At 45.9% G+C, this 17,995-nt stretch overlaps 2 protein-coding genes across 4 annotated transcripts in view; one reads left to right on the top strand and one right to left on the bottom strand.

Moving 5' to 3' along the window:
- The window catches only part of mier2 (mesoderm induction early response 1, family member 2), a 37,068-nt gene that overhangs the window by 11,901 nt on the left and 7,172 nt on the right, over nt 1-17,995 (bottom strand). The window contains exons 1-2 of one of the 3 annotated variants that reach the window (XM_035413009.1): nt 3,078-3,272; nt 768-916 (exon numbers count right to left, since the gene is read on the bottom strand). In XM_035413009.1, the coding sequence (XP_035268900.1) occupies nt 768-916; nt 3,078-3,102 (174 nt within the window). In that variant the 5' untranslated portion in view covers nt 3,103-3,272. Of the gene's footprint in view, nt 1-767; nt 917-3,077; nt 3,273-17,995 lie in introns of those variants that run through there. The other 2 variants (XM_035413010.1, XM_035413011.1) reach the window with 2 other exon arrangements.
- LOC118226213 (insulin gene enhancer protein isl-1-like) lies at nt 9,676-16,203 on the top strand. The gene is made up of 6 exons (XM_035415636.1): nt 9,676-9,739; nt 10,678-10,900; nt 13,222-13,457; nt 14,236-14,507; nt 15,135-15,290; nt 15,762-16,203. The coding sequence occupies exons 1-6, from the start codon at nt 9,676-9,678 to the stop codon at nt 15,813-15,815; spliced, it is 1,005 nt and encodes a 334-aa protein (XP_035271527.1). The 3' UTR covers nt 15,816-16,203.

The raw sequence follows: 17,995 nt of genomic DNA, 5'->3' as shown, positions 1-17,995 counted from the left end.
TACACATGCACACACACGCGCGCGCACACACACGCACTCACACAACAGGAAGGATGAATAGACAAAAATACATTTTGGATTTCCCTCTCAAAAAGTGCTAATAACCTTATTTCAAAAACATTTTTAAAATTCCACAAACACATTCACAATGTCGCCCATTCTACCACATGCAGAGCGTTCCATCTAAAGCACATGACAGAAACTGGCTGGCAATGCTTGAGCAATTCCAAGCAAACGAAAAGGAACGAGAATGAGATCATACTGACCACTTCCCTGTGAGCACACAGTTCCGAGAAAAACATGGAGGCAACGTTCATTTTCTGCACCATTAACACATTACTGCTGTTCAGTGAGCATCTTTGATTTCGAACAAACAACAAACAAAAAGCATTAATTAAATTCCCGAATAATTAAACTTCACAATCAACTACCCAGGCCATGCATAGAGTATATATTTGAGTGATGGGTCACAGAATTTCTACGTTAGCTCATTAAGCTGGTAGTGGATCAAAAAAAAATAAATCAGGACTGAATGAAAGAAACTTGCAGATGCTTATAGAGGCCTGTGCGTTTAAGTTGACTGAAGTTCTTTAATTCATAAACTATTTAAATTCCTGTTGCCTCCGGACTATAACTACTGTTGGATGTTCAGAAGTTCCCTTTCCTTAAAAAGTTTGAGACCCCGTGTTGGGTTTGGCGTGTGAGACTGGGTATGGTTCTGTCCAGGCAAAGTGGAAATGGGGGGTCGGATCTGGGGGTACCCATACCTGCGTGGGGCCCAAGCTCTTCTCCAGCTCTGTCAGGGACTTGACCCCCTGGGGACACTCCTCTTCCTCCTCCTCCTGCACTTCGTCGTAAGCATGCCTGAGGATCCCCGCTAGGCCGAATCGCTGTTCCCCAGAGCCCATTGAACCAGCTGGGACACAGTCAGAGAGAGAGAGAGAGGGAGAGAGAGAGAGAGAGTTTAACCAGCTCGGACACAGTCAGAGAGAGAGAGAGAGAGAGAGAGAGAGCGGAACCAGCTGGGACACAGTCACAGAGACAGAGAGAGAGAGAGAGAGAGAGAGAGAGTTTAACCAGCTCGGACACAGTCAGAGAGAGAGAGAGAGAGCGGAACCAGCTGGGACACAGTCACAGAGACAGAGAGAGAGAGTGCTGAACCAGCTGGGACACAGTCACAGAGACACAGCTGAACCAGCTGGGACACAGTCACAGAGAGAGAGAGAGCTGAGCCAGCTGGGACACAGTCACAGAGACACAGCTGAACCGGGTGGGACACAGTCACACAGCCAGAGAGAGAGAGCGCTGAACCAGCTGGGACACAGTCACAGAGACACAGCTGAACCAGCTGGGACACAGTCAGAGAGAGAGAGAGAGAGAGAGAGAGCTGAGCCAGCTGGGACACAGTCACAGAGACACAGCTGAACCAGCTGGGACACAGTCAGAGAGAGAGAAAGAGAGAGAGTTTAACCAGCTGGGACACAGTCAGAGAGAGAGAGAGAGAGAGCTGAGCCAGCTGGGACACAGTCACAGAGACACAGCTGAACCAGCTGGGACACAGTCAGAGAGAGAGAGAGAGAGAGAGTTTAACCAGCTGGGACACAGTCACAGAGAGAGAGAGAGAGCAGAACCAGCTGGGACACAGTCACAGAGACACAGCTGAACCAGCTGGGACACAGTCAGAGAGAGAGAAAGAGAGAGAGAGTTTAACCAGCTGGGACACAGTCACAGAGACACAGCTGAACCAGCTGGGACCATCATCGAGAAGATTTAAGAAATTTGGGCAAATTTCTAATTTTATAAAATAACATCTCTTTCTTTTTCTTGTTTTGTGCATTTCAATAGGAAGTGTTTCTCTCTCTCGTTTTTATTGGTTCCAGTGTGTACTGTTTAGGTCTACTTTCAGTCTACAGTGTAAAACCAACAAATAGAAGTTAAACAGAAAAGGTAAGAATACCATTAATAGTAGGCCTATAAGTTTCCATTATTCAAAAAAAAAAGTTTTAATGTAAGTTTTTTTATTACTGGAAAAAAAAATATGTAAAGGAAGAATTCGTTCTTTGATTATGCCATGAAACTTCATGAAGTAATAGAGTCCTGTATATCATTTTGCTGCAGGTCTGATCCAAACTTATGCAAATTCGCAGAAAACGCCGAATGTGGAACACTGAGTAGATGACCTGCAGTCTGTAAATTGAGGTTTTGGCTACACGTTCAGACTTCATTACTGGAGAGAAGCTGGCCCGGACTGTACAAACAATTGTTGGGCTACAACTTTATACGTGCCTTCAATACGCACATATTACAGAAAGACCTATTTGATTACTTATTTAAGTATTTACCATAATTCTGACGGGGATAAACTTTATAATGTAAATCAGCTAAACAAAAACGACGCTAAGCCACTAAACTGAATAAACTATTGTGTGTTTTAAAAAGCAAACAGCACAACAGTAAGATATGCATTAAGCCACATAAGTGAACCGCAGGAATTGCAACACCTTGGAATCGAAGATACTTTTTGGGCAGAATATATGTAGCACTGGAGGCGCTAACCTGGACTGGAACTTATGCTACTATGGCTCGCCCTGCACCTCTAGCACATAACACAAGCAAGTGTTATCCAAGTCGCTTTCCTAAATCACCGGGTGCTGAACGTGTTTCCTAAATCATTCTTTTCAGCGAAACAAAGATTCCTCGAACCAAAGACAGATGCTAGCAGCTCGCCGCTGCCAGTCGGATGCTCGCTTAACAGGCGATACAGCCAACACGCATGCTTATCTGTGCGCACCTGGGACACTATTCCGCACCTCTGTGGAACCGATCTCGCATTGTTTCCAGTAGAGCACTATCTGGCAGACAGGGGATGGTTCTTTAACGTGACGAACGCAGAGAGGCGAGCAAAAAGAGCACGTACACCCATCTCTACTGCTTCCGATATCACAAGAACGGGTTTACATGCTTCCTTGTAGCTAGCCGGTACGATGGAATAAAATGTAATCGACAGCTGCGTTTGCCACACGATCTCAAACGTAGCGGTGTTTGAAAATAATTCAGTGATTATATTCCTCCCCAACCTTTTTTCGCTCTTACCTCCGCCATTCCGTTTCTGCGCAGGCTGAGTGGAATGCCCGGATGTTGTAGAGGTCTAGCCTACTCTACGAACCGCCTAGTTTATTGCTGTGCGACGATACAGTTAAAAACACGGTGACTACAAAACTAACACAGGAATAATGACGAACATAATACACACACGTCACATACTCAGGCGTATGGAGCAGTATTGTGTCATAAACCGCAACATGGAAGTACATTTTTCTACATACGGAAACACGCTAAACTTTTTATGACAAGTTTTTTTTTTTTTTGTCAAAACTTCTTGTTGCCGATTTAATTTATTCCTTAGTTTTTCTCTTTCGCTGAAGGGCAATTATCAGAAAGTAGTGTCCCCACATATTTTTGAAACGAGATGTATAGCAGTGCTCTTCAAATAACTTCACATTTTCTGTGGGAAACCAAAAGCAATTTGAAATAATCAAGGCGCTCAAAATATATGTCCTCTTTTTTATTTAAATGTCTTTTTGTTTCAGATACTCATTATCATTAGCATGGGAAAGTTGTAAGGTCAAAAGGTAAACGGCAAAAAAAATAGATATAAGGAACTGTACATGCTAAGAACGTCCAGCGGGGGGCACTAGCCAGAAGACATTGCATTTTATTTCTGCTGTGGAGACAACAAGAGAGAGAGACAGCCAGTACCACTGTACCACTGTACAGATAAACAATACCTGTGTTACCTGTTCAACTTGCAAGCGTTATAATTATAGTTAACAACAAAATTCTTTCAATAGTTTTTTTTTGTCTTCCCTTCTATTTGTAGTTGTTTGTTATTCTCTTATATAATCTTTTGGCAATATTTTACTGTATGTATTTCATCAATAAACCATATTGAATTGCACTGAATTGAGAGCGAGAAAGAGAGAGAGGGAGTGAGAGAGAAAGAAGGAGTGATAATACAGAGGAAGGTGGGTGTCTTCGTCGAGTACGAGAGGTCAGTGGAAATTCCCCCCCTCTCATGCATTTCACCCTCCCCCTTCTTGACTCAAAAATGCACCACTTTTACGTTCACACCCATCACCTGCTGCCGAAAACAGTCATTAAAAGCTTTACATCTGAGGCTGTTGGGCAGATGGGGGGGCTTCTGATCCAAGCACAGACCAAGCAGACAAGAACTAGCTTCTATCAATAAAAAAACAACTATTAAAAATCACACATCACTGTATATCCACATTTTGTTTTTGTTGATATGGCACCATGGATTTTGAATAACATAAAAAAACAGGCCAAACAAACATCAAACTGGTAGGAGAGGATAACATCATGACACTTGTGAGGGTCACTCACGGTTAAACAGTTTGACTTCACAAGAACTTCATCAGGTTCACCTTTAAAACCAGGTCAGCAAACATCAAGGGCTGAAGACAAATTGTACAACAATCATCGCAATGTGTAAGAGATAGAAAAGTTACTAGTATTCAGCCATACAAGCTATGACACAATATTTTTGCTGCCATGACTAATATGGACACCAACGTGTGGTTTTCCTCAAGAAACCAGCTCTTTGCCCTCCTGCAACAGTTGTTGCCAATCAGCTGATGAACCTGTGATACTGCTTGTTCAATTTGTTTACACAAAGCTTGTTTCAAAGACATTTGTTTATCTATCGTAACATTACAGTCATTTAGCAGACAACTTATCCAGAGCTACTTACACAACTTTAGTATTTCACATAGTATCCACCGATATAGGTGGATATTTATTTATTTACCCTAATTTAGGTATTCGGAAAAGCATTGAAGTAGCAAAGCCAAGGAAATTCAGGATAAGTACCTTGCTCAAGGCAACAACAGTAGGATCCTAAAAGGGAATTGAGCTTGCAAACCCAATTACCTAACCTCTGTACTACACTGCCACACAGTGTGTTCTCAATGCTCTGTTTGAAGTCCTGGGCCATGTCCAAATCAGCACACTTGCCTGCTATTGAGTATACAAACTGCATAAAAGTTGCATACTCAATAGTAGGCAAGTGTACTAATTTGGACACAGTCCTGCCCTTTTCACTTTGCACACAAAACAGACTCATTTGTAATGGGCCTGTGAAGATGAACTGCTTCATTGATTGCAAATTTTGTTGTAATGAAAACGAGCTTGGCTGAAAATCATCAGCAGTACGCTCACAGTTTTCCCCCCACCTACCTACCAGGAAGTAATTTTGTGAGACAAGGCAAAGAAGTCCCTCAAAGCATTCAGAATGCGATGAGTCACTAAACCCATTCTCAGGCTCAAAGCCACACTGTACATTCTACATTTGCACTCTAGAGCACCCAACCCTTTGAAGAGTAGATTTTTGGAAAGCATTTTCAAAATTCTAAGTCAGTGTTCTAGAGCTCCATTGCTTTCAGACACCAGTAGTGAATGTTACATCAGCGTTATAATGTTCAGTTAAGAACATTCTAATAACTTATACCTTAAAGCGTTAAGGTGCGAGATCACAATGTGATTGGAATTCTACATTCTAATGCTTATGTAATAATCACTACTGGCAACTGAAAGCAACGGAGTTCTAGAACACTGACTAAGAAAAACATTCCAAAAAACATACTCTTCAAAGGGTTAAGTCAAGACTACTTAACACATAACACCTTATGACTGGGTTGAACCAGTTGAAATGTAAGCTCCTGCAAATTCCTTTAACAGGAGTTTAACAGACAGGCCTGTATACCAACACATACTTTGGTCAGCTGGGTTTAAGGAAAACATCATTAAGGAGTTTCACGAAACAAGAAGGATTTAGGGATTTCAAACAAACGCAGGTCTTCAAAACCACTGCAGTTTATCTTTCACATGCACATATGGAGATAAGCAGCACCACCCAGTTCTGGGCGAAGTGCCAGCATAAGTCTCACATGAGTCTCAACTGGATCCCACCTGAATCTGAGGTCGGCCACAAGTGGATCTCAACTGGATCCCACCTGAATCTGAGCTCGGCCACAAGTGGATCTCAACTGGATCTCAACTGAATCTGAGCTCGGCCACAAGTGGATCTCAACTGGATCTCAACTGAATCAGAGCTCGGCCACAAGTGGATCTCAACTGGATCTCAACTGAATCAGAGCTCGGCCACAAGTGGATCTCAACTGGATCTCAACTGAATCAGAGCTCGGCCACAAGTGGATCTCAACTGGATCTCAACTGAATCTCAGCTCGGCCACAAGTGGATCTCAACTGAATCTCAGCTCGGCCACAAGTGGATCTCAACTGGATCTCAACTGAATCTGAGCTCAGCCACAAGTGGATCTCAACTGGATCTCAACTGAATCAGAGCTCGGCCACAAGTGGATCTCAACTGGATCTCAACTGAATCAGAGCTCGGCCACAAGTGGATCTCAACTGGATCTCAACTGAATCAGAGCTCGGCCACAAGTGGATCTCAACTGGATCTCAACTGAATCTCAGCTCGGCCACAAGTGGATCTCAACTGAATCTCAGCTCGGCCACAAGTGGATCTCAACTGGATCTCAACTGAATCTGAGCTCAGCCACAAGTGGATCTCAACTGGATCTCAACTGAATCTGAGCTCAGCCACAAGTGGATCTCAACTGGATCTCAACTGAATCTCAGCTCGGCCACAAGTGGATCTCAACTGAATCAGAGCTCGGCCACAAGTGGATCTCAACTGGATCTCAACTGAATCTCAGCTCGGCCACAAGTGGATCTCAACTGAATCTCAGCTCGGCCACAAGTGGATCTCAATTGGATCTCAACTGAATCTCAGCTCGGCCACAAGTGGATCTCAACTGGATCTCAGCTGTGTGTTTGTGTTTAAATTTCGCATGAAACGTTTCTATGGGCAGGAAGGCCAACGTCCTTGTTGTCTGCCCATTCGTGCTGGCTTACCCTGAGGAAACACCGGCACTATCCTGCTCTAAACTGGATGACCTCTGTCTGTCCCACACACACACGCGCGCACACACACACAGTCAGACACACACACACACACACACACAGACTGAAAGCTGTGCTCATTACCAAACCAGGGAAGTGAAGGAGTTAATTAATTAAGCTGAGTGAGAGATTTGCATGCCCGTTTTATTTTGTTACTTTGTTTCGCGCCGAAGACAGCCACAAATTAAACTGTTTTGCAAAATTGCGGAGGATGTGCATGCAAATAAATCACAACATTTCATTGCCCCCCCACACCCCCCCACCCCCAACCCGCCCCCACCCTGGCTCTTTTGCATTCCTCCCTGCCGTCACCCTTCCCAGTGTCTTTGGGGAACGCTAATGAACAGAGGGAGAGACAATGAGAGAGAGAGAGAGAGAGAGAGAGCGCGAGACTGAGAGGGAGAGAGAGATGGAGATGGAGAGAGAGAATTATAGAGAGAGAGAGAATTTGAGAGCGAGAGGGAGAGAGAGGGAGAAAGAGAGGTAGAGTGAGAGGGAGAGAGAGACAGAGAGATGGAGAGAGAGGGGGAGAGAATTATATATATATAGAGAGAGAATCTGAGTTTGAGAGAGCGACAGAGAGGGAGAGGGAGAGAGAGAGAGGGAGAGAAAGAGAGAGCGGGGAGAGAGAGAGAGAAATAGAGAGAGGGAGACAGAATTATATATAGAGAGAGAATTTGAGTTTGAGAGAGAGACAGAGGGAGAGAGAGAGGGACAGAAAGACAGAGCGGGGAGAGAGACAGAGAGAAATAGAGAGAGGGAGAGAGAATTATATATAGAGAGAGAATTTGAGATTGAGAGAGAGACAGAGAGGGAGAGGGAGAGAGAGAGAGAGAGGGAGAGAAAGAGAGAGCGGGGAGAGAGAGAGAGAGAAAGAGAGAGAGGGAGAGAGGTCTAACCAAGCGCTCGCTGTCCTGATTAATATACATCCCTAATTCCAGGTTTTTATACGGCCGCCATGCAAATTACGAGCGGGGCGGAATCCCGCCGTTTCCGCGAGACGGAGTGCCCGGCGGGAAAAAAAAGGGGGAGGGGCCAAGCGTAGGGCACGGCGACGGCTAAATTAGTGGGCGTTTCCCGGCGGGCTGATCAGCATGTGGTGCTCATCAGCGCTGTTCTCTCCTCCCTTGCCCTCCAGTGTCTTTTAATTACTGGCAGTGGGGGGGGGGGGGGCGGGGGGCAGTGTGGGGAGTTTGGGAGGTTGGGTGCGGACACCGAGTGGGCCGTCCTCTAGCCTTCCGGGAGTCCTTAATTAATTTTGTTTCATTATAGCCTGTGTGTTTGTGTGTGTGTGTGTGTAAAGATAGGGATGAGGTCTGTCTTTTGGGAGTAATTTCCTTTTGTTGCGGGAAAGGGGGGGGGGGGTTGTGGGTTAGGGCTGGTTCATTGAAGGGGAGGGGTTGGGGCTGGGGGGGGGGGGGTCATAGGATCTATTCGTCAGTGCTTGAGTATTGACCAAATTTGGGGAGAAGATTGCACAACGGCCACGTCTCAACAAGTCACCAGACCCCGCCCCGCAGACAGGAAGTTGGACGTTTTTAGGAAAGGGGATTGCCTGAGGTCACTACTCTGGCCTAACAGTACAGACCAAACCTGCTAGAGTGCTAGAGAGGTGTGATGTAATGACTTCCAACAGGGCACAGTGGCACACTATTCACAGTATACCAATTCATTAAATCTCAATTAATATATAAAGCACATGACTGTTTTCAGCCAATCATGATCTGCTGACAGAGTTTCTATTTAAAAGGCGGAGGAATGCGTCAATAAAGAAATTACACAGGAGAAATTAACCATTAAAGCGAAGGAAAACAGAGTGGTGTTAAAAAAAAATCTAGCTGTGTGCATTCTGTTTTTTCATAATATATGAAAAAAATAGGAAAGAGTATATAGGAAATATACTCTTGAGTGAAGTATAACTTCCTAAAATAAGGCTATTTTTTGTTGTCCCCTGTAGGGTATGTTGAAGCCTGCACAACGAGGGACATTAAAATAAAACATTTCTGAAAATATATTTCACTGCAACATGTTTTTGTCATCCAAGACGACAGTATCATGTCAACAAAAAAAAAAAATGTAAATATATAAAATAATTCTTTTTTTTTTTTTTTAGTTCAGGTCAGGGAGGATATGTTGAGAGATTCTGTCAGCGTTAGGTAAAGTTCTGGAGAGGCTGACATTGGCGTTCTCGCCTTCCTTCTTCCCTCTCTCCGCCCCAGCCCCTCCATCCCTGTTGTCTGTCGTTTATTTATTTATTTATTTTTTTTATCCTCGTACAAATTAGTTTTCATTTTGATTACAAAGGAGGCGGAGCGCCTTGCAGTATTTCCCTAATGAGGAGGAGTGGTGTTTGCTGTCGGGTTAATTTAATAGATTGGGGTGAGCGTCTGTATTTGGCAGGTGTGTGTGTGCGCGCGTGTGTGCGTGTGTGTGTGTGTGTGCATACACGACGGGGGGGGGGGGGGATATGAGTATATAAAAGTGACTCTTGTCTATGGCCTTTATACTCAGTCTGGATGCTCTGCCAGTGACTGCCATGTCTGCTGGACAATCCCATCCCGCTGCACTATCCTGTTCAAATTAAAAATCAGGAGGAAAGGAGCGAAGTTCGTCCCAGTAGCAGCAGAAGACTTTATTTTTTTTGAAGCCCGGTCAGTTTTGACATCGCTGATGGTCGTTCGCTTCCAGACCCCCTACAGAGAAGCCATGGAGGACCCCGGCGATTCGGACAAACGTGAGCGGACAGCTTTTAATCGATTCGAACCTCACCTCACCTACCTGCACTGCAAAACTGTTTTATTTAAGATAAAGGACGGAGTGTAGCACAGTGGGTAAGGAACTCGGCTTGTAACCGAAAGGTCGCAGGTTCGATTCCCAGGTAGGACACTGCCGTTGTACCCTTGAGCAAGGTACTTAACCGAAATTGCTTCAGTATATATCCAGCTGTATAAATGGATACAATGCAAAAATGCTATGTAAAAGTTGTGTAAGTCACTCTGGATAAGAGCGTCTGCTAAATGCCTGTAATGTAATGTAAAGATGTCTTGTCTTGTTGATCTTCTTGCCATTGCATCATTTGTTGTTTTAGCGTCAGTTAGCAGACTTCAGCAATAAGTTAATCTAATCAGAGCTGAGTCTGTCGCTGCATAGTGAACACCTTATGTGAAACAATATTTCATTCTGTGATTTTTATGTAATCATAATATTTTTCTGTCCTATTTTAAGGCAATAAGAGCTCAGAATATGAGAAATAGCAGTACTGTTTATTTTATAAGCTAAACTTGAGTTTTTGTCAAGGCGCCTTTGAACAAATAAAAAATCTTGGGAGTTCAACAGCATAAGAAAAGCAAATAAGATGCACCACATCGTGAAATATGTTTTTTTTTTTTTTTTCCATTTTGGGGTTGAGGGTTATCGATGTGTTACTTTTCCATTTTTGAGCGGGAAATAACTTTGACCAGCATTGCGATGTTTTATTCAGCCAAGTCAAGGTCCATGCACCATCCACAGGCACACTGGAAGAACACACACGAGAGCGCGTTAAAGTTGCATGAAACGGTAGCGCTATCACCGTCACGGTGCACAGAACAACGCGGGAGAGAACAGACGGAGGGTTCTGGGGTATTGACAAGCACCGTAAAGCGTGATTTGACACGCACAACGTGTTTGTACACACCCGCCTAGGCTGCAGTGGCCGAGACCGTCCAGCGGGGGCGCTGTGGGTGTGCGCCGGCTGCGGGGGGACCATCAGGGACCCGGTGGTGCTGCGCGTGGGGTCCGACCAGCAGTGGCACGCCGGGTGCCTGCGCTGCGCCGAGTGCCACTGTCCACTAGAGGGCAGCGTCAGCTGCTTCTTGAGAGAGGGGAGGACCCTCTGCAGGGGGGATTACACCAGGTAAGGGAGGGGTTTGAGACGGGAAACAGACAGCAGGATTGCCGGGGGATCTGTGGTCAGGGTCACCACCAAATCGGGCACCACCGTCCTGGTGAACAGGGCCGGCCCTAGGATTTTGGTGGCCCTAAACAAATCTGTTCGAGGGGGGGTGGGGCGGGGGGTCGCTTGGTAAAATCCTTCTTACATTACATGAAATGTTCTATTGCCATTCCATTTAAAAATTATACCGCTAGTTCCGCGATAGGGGATGAATAACGTAAATTACGAAAATAACGTTATTTACCTTAGATAAACATTGGATCGTGTGGCCCCCCCTAGCGGATGTGGTCCTAAACAACTGCATAGAGCGTTTATGCCACGGGCCGGCCCTGCTTGTGAAAATCCTGCATAAAAGAAAAAAAAACAATTAACGATTTTTCCATTTTTAATGTATTTTTAAAACACATTTTCTGTGTATTGTTAATGTTTTTGAGCATATTAATGCCTGCAATGTGTGGTGAGGTACAGTACATAGGTTTTTGGAAGGAACTGGGTAGGGCACACCCAGAAGTTCTGCGTATGTCCATTTGTCCGTTTGAGGTTTTTGTCTGCTGGTACCCATTCAGTCACCCGTGTGCTTAACTGAACATTCGAATGCTGATGTAACAATGACTACTGGTAACTGAAAACAGTGGAGTTCTAGAACACTGACATAGAATTTTCAAAATGAAAAAAATTCCAAAAAATCCTTCACTTCAAAAAGGGTTAAATGAGTGAAGTCAGGTGATCCGGTGAAGGCAGAGATGCCTTGTGCCAGCCATGCCTTCCCTGACCACACGTCACCACGGAGAACTCATGCTTCTCACACATAGGACCAAAGACAAATGAAAACTAACAATGACAAATGCATTTTTCATACATGAATCTCATTCAGATTATGGTAAATATATAGCTGTCTAAGTACTGGTGAAAATAGATTAAAATCCTCAAAAATATGCACGACTTCTACATGTGTCTAGAGGCCACCTAGGGCATTTCACATAAAGTACTCAACCCGGGCCTGCTCTGAACGGCATTAGTGTCACTTAACACTGCATTTAATTAAGGGCCCCCAGGGTAGGCTGTGTTTCAGTTAGGGCCCCTCAGTGTAGTGTGTGTTTCAGTTAGAGCCCCTAAGAGTAGGGTATGTTCAGTTAGGGCCCCTCAGTGTAGGATGTGTTTCAGTTAGGGCCCCTCAGAGTACTATGTGTTCAGTTAGGGTCCCTCAGAGTAGTGTGTGTTTCAGTTAGAGCCCTTAAGAGTAGGGTGTGTTCAGTTAAGGCCCCTAAAAGTAGGGTATGTTCAGTTAGGGCCCCTCAGTGTAGGATGTGTTTCAGTTAGGGCCCCTAAGAGTAGGGTATGTTCAGTTAGGGCCCCTCAGTGTAGGATGTGTTTCAGTTAGGGCCCCTCAGTGTAGGACGTGTTTCAGTTAGGGCCCCTAAGAGTACTGTGTGTTCAGTTAGGGTCCCTCAGAGTAGGGTGTGTTTAAGTTAGGGCCCTTCAGTGTACTGTGTGTTCAGTTAGGGCCCCTCAGTGTAGTGTGTGTTTCAGTTAGGGCCCCTCAGATTAGGACGTGTTTCAGTTAGGAGCCCTCAGGATAGGGTGTGTTCAGTTAGGGCCCCTCAAAGTAGTGTGTGTTTCAGTTAGGGCCCCTCAGATTAGGACGTGTTTCAGTTAGGAGCCCTCAGGATAGGGTGTGTTCAGTTAGGGCCCCTCAAAGTAGTGTGTGTTTCAGTTAGGGCCCCTCAGATTAGGACGTGTTTCAGTTAGGAGCCCTCAGGATAGGGTGTGTTCAGTTAGGGCCCCTCAAAGTAGTGTGTGTTTCAGTTAGGGCCCCTCAGATTAGGACGTGTTTCAGTTAGGAGCCCTCAGGATAGGGTGTGTTTCAGTTAGGGCCCCTCGGTGTAGTGTGTGTTTCAGTTAGGGTCCCTCAGTGTAGGGTATGTTCAGTTAAGGCCCCTCAGTGTCAGGTGCATTTAACACACCAATGCCCACTACTGTGGGAAAAAATCACTGGCTTGTGGATGAGGGCACTGGAGAGTGTGTGTGTGAGTGTGCATGTGTGTGCATGTGAGTACACTTTGTCTGCAGTGCTTTCTGTATGAATGCATGTGGTAAAACTGTCGATTTTTAAAAGTCATTTTCAGAGTTGGTTAATTTGTTAATTTAATCTAATGGCTTCAACCTTATATCTAAAGTTCTTTACATATTAAAACTTCACTTGTAGTAACCTGTTAGCATACTGCCAGATGACATTTTCAAGGAGCTGTTTCGCTTATCGTTGCCTCATGTATGCGAGACAGGATGTTTGCAGTGAAGTGTGAAGGCTGCAGGGAGGCCCTCCTCCCCTCTGATCTGGTTCTGAAGGCCGGGGGACACGTCTACCACCCCAACTGCCTGCGCTGCTCACTCTGCAATCGACTGCTCGTGCCTGGGGATCGCTTCACAGTGGGGTCCCAGGGCCTGTGCTGCCAGGCAGAACACGAGATGCAAGAGCCCCAGATCCGCTCGGGGGAAAAACCTGTGAGATGGAAGGGAGGTGAGTCTATTCAGTTCAATTCAACTCCATTTTGTTTGTTTTTTCCTCACCCAAAAAACTCTGAATAGGGTGAAAAAAAACACATAGAGGGGGAGCCCATTCTCTGATACCTAGCACGGTGTCAGTAGTTATCAGCAAAGGGTGGTAATTAAAACCTCACCTGTGTGTGTGTGTGTGTGTGTGTGTGTGTGTGCAAAAATGGACGGTGCGTCGAATCAAACCATCACACCGTACCTGTGCGTGTGTATGTGCGTGGGGGTGAATGTTTGATTGTTATTTAATGCTAAATATAGGTAACAAGCGTGTTTCCACACAATGCCTACTGGTTGCGTGCTCTGTCACGAAAAATCTAATCACTGAGGAAAAACAGATCACGCTATGCTACATTCAGGAAACGGCTGCACGCCGGATTTAAATATTTTAAAAAAAGAGACGTCACTTCAAAGAAACCTTTTTATTTTTGGTAGTGGCTAGCGTGTTAGAGTTAGCCGTTAGAGCTCTGACGACGGCTCCATGCTAAAAATAAAAAGGTGTCTATGATAAAAAGGTGCCACAATCGTCGAGGTGTTTCTTCTTTATATTATTATTACCATTATATCACTTTATAGGATATATCATCACAAAGATAAATGGAGATGGATATTGGCAAAAGCTAATTTCAACTGTGAAAATAGTCTTGACTTGTCAAACAGAAAAGCAGTTGCTGCATAGTCATACGTGCAGCTCTTTGTCCTGCATGTGCCTGTTCTGACCTCACCCCTCGCCCCACCCTAACCAGGGTCCCGGGACAGCGGGAGGGGGGCGCACTGGGACAGGGGGCGGAGCAGGGCCGGAGGGGTGAGGGTGCGCACCGTGCTGAGCGACGCCCAGCTGAGGGCGCTCCGGTCCTGCTACTCCCGCACCCCCCGACCGGACGCGCGGGTCAAACTGCGCCTGGGTCAGCTGACCGGCCTCAGCCCGCGCGTCATCCGCGTCTGGTTCCAGAACAAGCGCTGCAAGGACAAGAGGAGCAGCCTGAGGCCGCGGAACGCAGGGGAGCGCGGCGCCACGGTGAGGGGGGGGAGGGGGGCACACCGTAGCTCCGTGGTGACGGGGGGGGGGGGGGGGGGGGAGCACACCTCGGCGTCTCGATGAGTCGGGGGGGGGGGGGGGGGGGGGGGGCACACCGTAGCTCCGTGGTGACGGGGGGGGGGGAGAGCACACCTCGGCGTCTCGATGAGTCGGGGTGGGGGGGGGCACACCTCGGCGTCTCGATGGGGTGGGGGGCACAGCTCCGCGATAAGACTGGGGGGGGGGGGTAGGTGGTGTTACCATGAGGATCTGAAAATTCTTGCTGGGTTCCATATTCCTAACACTGAAGTTTCTGTCTCTTTATGTTTGGAGTTGTTGGAGGGGGGGTGGGGGGTGCTACTGTATTGACCTAAGAATTCTTGCTGAGTTCCGTATTCCTAACACAAATGTTTCTGCCTGTTTATGTCTGAAGTTTGTGTGTGGGGGAGGGGGGCGCAGTGGGGGTGTTCATGAGATGACTGGCTCACAGTATCAGTACAGAGGACTGTGGTATTGACTGCCATCCAATTGCACGCGCCGAATCTTAGATCATAGATTCTTCACGCTCCCCACATTCCGTATTTTTGGAACCTAAATTTCGGCTCACCTCTGGCTCTCTGTACGCAGACGCTGCTGTACGCCACAGCCCGGCCCATGGTTGTGGTGGCCCCGGAGGCTCTCGATCCCGCCCTTCAGGTCTGCGTTTACGAATCGCCCTGGCAAACACCGGAACGGCGCCCGCAGCCAACAGCAGCTCGCGAGGAAGGGTCACTCCCCAAGACGGTAGAGACTGTCGTGTTTGACTTGCCAGTCGCAACAAAATTGAGTCTAACTTATGAGTCATGTGAAATTATGATATGAAAAATAATATATACTTACTTCATGATATATATATATATATATACTTTATGAGTCTATACCAGGGATCATCAAATCAGGCCCTTGAATCCAAATCCGGCCCAGATTTTCTTTCCTCCCAGGTAATTGACTGAACAATGAATTCTACTGATTGGCCAGATTGTCTTCACACCTGACTCCCAGGTAAAGGGAGGGTGCAAAGCCAGCAGCTCTTGGACCCTCGAGGACCGTGATTCTATGATCCCTGATCTATACTGCCCATTTTAAAATGTACAAAAATGATCATTTTTACACCTTCAGAGCTGCAATAACATCATAATTCTAATAAATTCCTCTTACTGGCTTCAGCTTCTGACCATAATCATTGCAGGATTTTTCTCTTTCATTTCCTTCTAGGGCATGTGTTCCATGGACGAGGAAGATCCCCTCTCTCCAACCACATTACCCTGACCCTTCCAACAGCCTACGAACTTGTCTGACCACTAAATATGTGTTTGAATGATTCATGAAGAAATGCTGGACTTCACCCTCTTGCATATCTGTCCTCGGTCATGGTGGAGTTTTGTTGCTTCTGCAGAACTGCATATTTCAGTGAGTTTATGCAAGTCCTCAGATCAGACAAGATTCATATTGATGGATAAATCTCAACATAACACAAGACAAGAAATCGTTGTCAGTAATGCAGGAATTAGATAAGTAGAAAGCTCTAAGCACTGAGAGCAACTCACGAGCAATCAACCAGCTCAATAAGCTTGCTTCCCAGCTAATTCTTTCTTGAAGTGATTTATCATCAGAAATAAAATTGACAAATGAATTCCAATAAAAGGTTTTTATTGGGGCCTATTCTCTTCATTTTATATTGTTAAACCGTGTGTAAATCAATTAATGCATGAAGTAGGTCAATTTTTTTTTTTTTTTTTTTTTTTTGCAAAGCGTTCTGAACTGCTCTGACAAATATACAGAAGAAGATTAAGAGTAAACAAAATCCATGGATTGTTATTCAAGTGTGCAAGCACTTCGTCAAAAGGAGTGTAAAACCCCAGAAGAGCATACGCCGGTCCGCGCGGGTACGCGCGCTCTTCCGAATCAATGGCGGAAGTAGCACCACTGAGTGCAAATGAATACTCGGGGAATCCCCTTTAAAAGATGATTGATGACATTTACCGCAAGGTACAATACGTCATGGAAATGAACGCAAGTGCAGAAGGTCGGCTTGTCGTGGGGGGTGGGGGTGGTATTATATGTAAGGACACGAGATCAGACAGCACAGTGGAACTCATGGGTCTGTGGGATTGTGGTTACTATATGAGCAACGTGCATTGCAAGAAAAACAAATTACCAGAACTCTGTAACACACAGTACATTACATTACATTTATTTGGCAGACGCTTTTATCCAAAGCGACGTACAAAAAGTGCATTTCATGGTCATAGACAACTGCTAAACACAGGTTCAGTAAGGTACAATACTTATTTTGTATAGCTATTTCTAGCCAAGAACACAGTTCACACAGTGAACACTATTCTGACCTAACCTCTGCAAAGCCAACTAGGCAGAAGAATAAGCTACAGTACTAGGACAAATACAAATTACCAAAAAAGCGCTGGGATGGGGCAACATGTAATAAGTGTCATGAAAAGGGGGGGGGGGGGTTTAAAAGAGTGAAATATACAGCGTGGTGGTGGTTAGTCTAGGTATAGTCTGAAGAGATCAGTCTTCAGGCCACGGCGGAAGATGGGTAGTGAGGGGGAGGTTCGGGGAGTTCGTTACACCACTGGGGAGCTAGGGTGGAGAAGCTCTGTGATCCCTTTGGGCGGGTGGGAGGGGTTACAAGGCGCCCTGCTGCCGCAGAGCGGAGTGGTCGAGCAGGCACATAGAATCAAGTCATGTCCTGCAAGTAGATGGGGGCTGTCCTGTTGGCAGCATTGTATGCAAGGGTCAGGGTTTGAACCGGATCCTGGCGGCGACCGGTAGCCAGTGGAGTGATCGCAGCAGAGGAGTGAGGTGGGAGAATTTGGGAAGGTTGTAGATGAGTCGGGCAGCGGCATTCTGAATCATCTGTAGTGGCTGTATGGCACAAGCTGGCAGGTTTGCAAGGAGAGAGTTGCAGTAATCAAGGCGAGAGGTCACCATAGCCTGGACGAGCAGCTGGGTGGAGTGCGTCGTCAGGTATGGTTGAATCCTTCTGATGTTGTACAGAAGGAATCTGCAGGACCGTGATGTTGCCTTGATGTGCTCCTTGAGGTCCAGTTGGTCATCCAGGACTACCCCCAAGCTCTTGGCAGAGTGAGAGGCAGTCACTGTGGTGCCATCAACCATCAACCGTGATTGAGAGCTCACAGTAAGATGTCCGGTGTTAATTCAACTCTAAAAGCGTTAACTCACCTCTTAACAGATATCATTTGGTCTCCACGTCCCAGAGTGGGACCAGATGTTATCTGTTAAGAGTTTAATTGACGCTGCTAGAGTTGACTTAATAGCGGGCATTATACCGTGCAGCATGTCCCGAGATTGATCTTGCTTCAGAATGAAAGTCAATCTCAAGGTAGCTTCGGTATGAACCTCCATTCAATCCTCGTAAAGAAAATGACGTGTAGCCGAAGCATTCAGCTTCTCATAACCTTCAGACC

Source organism: Anguilla anguilla, chromosome 4, assembly GCF_013347855.1.
Source record: "Anguilla anguilla isolate fAngAng1 chromosome 4, fAngAng1.pri, whole genome shotgun sequence".
Classification (NCBI taxonomy): domain Eukaryota; kingdom Metazoa; phylum Chordata; class Actinopteri; order Anguilliformes; family Anguillidae; genus Anguilla; species Anguilla anguilla.
Note: the sequence above shows the minus strand (reverse complement) of the source record. Positions and strands in the feature narration are given on the sequence as shown.

Coding starts and splice junctions, on each gene's coding strand:
- LOC118226213 (XM_035415636.1), top strand. CDS start 9,676: ATGGTCGTTCGCTTCCAGACCCCCTACAGAGAAGCCATGGAGGACCCC. Junction 10,901..13,221: donor TGCAGGGGGGATTACACCAG/GTAAGGGAGGGG, acceptor TATGCGAGACAG/GATGTTTGCAGTGAAGTGTG. Junction 14,508..15,134: donor CAGGGGAGCGCGGCGCCACG/GTGAGGGGGGGG, acceptor CTCTGTACGCAG/ACGCTGCTGTACGCCACAGC.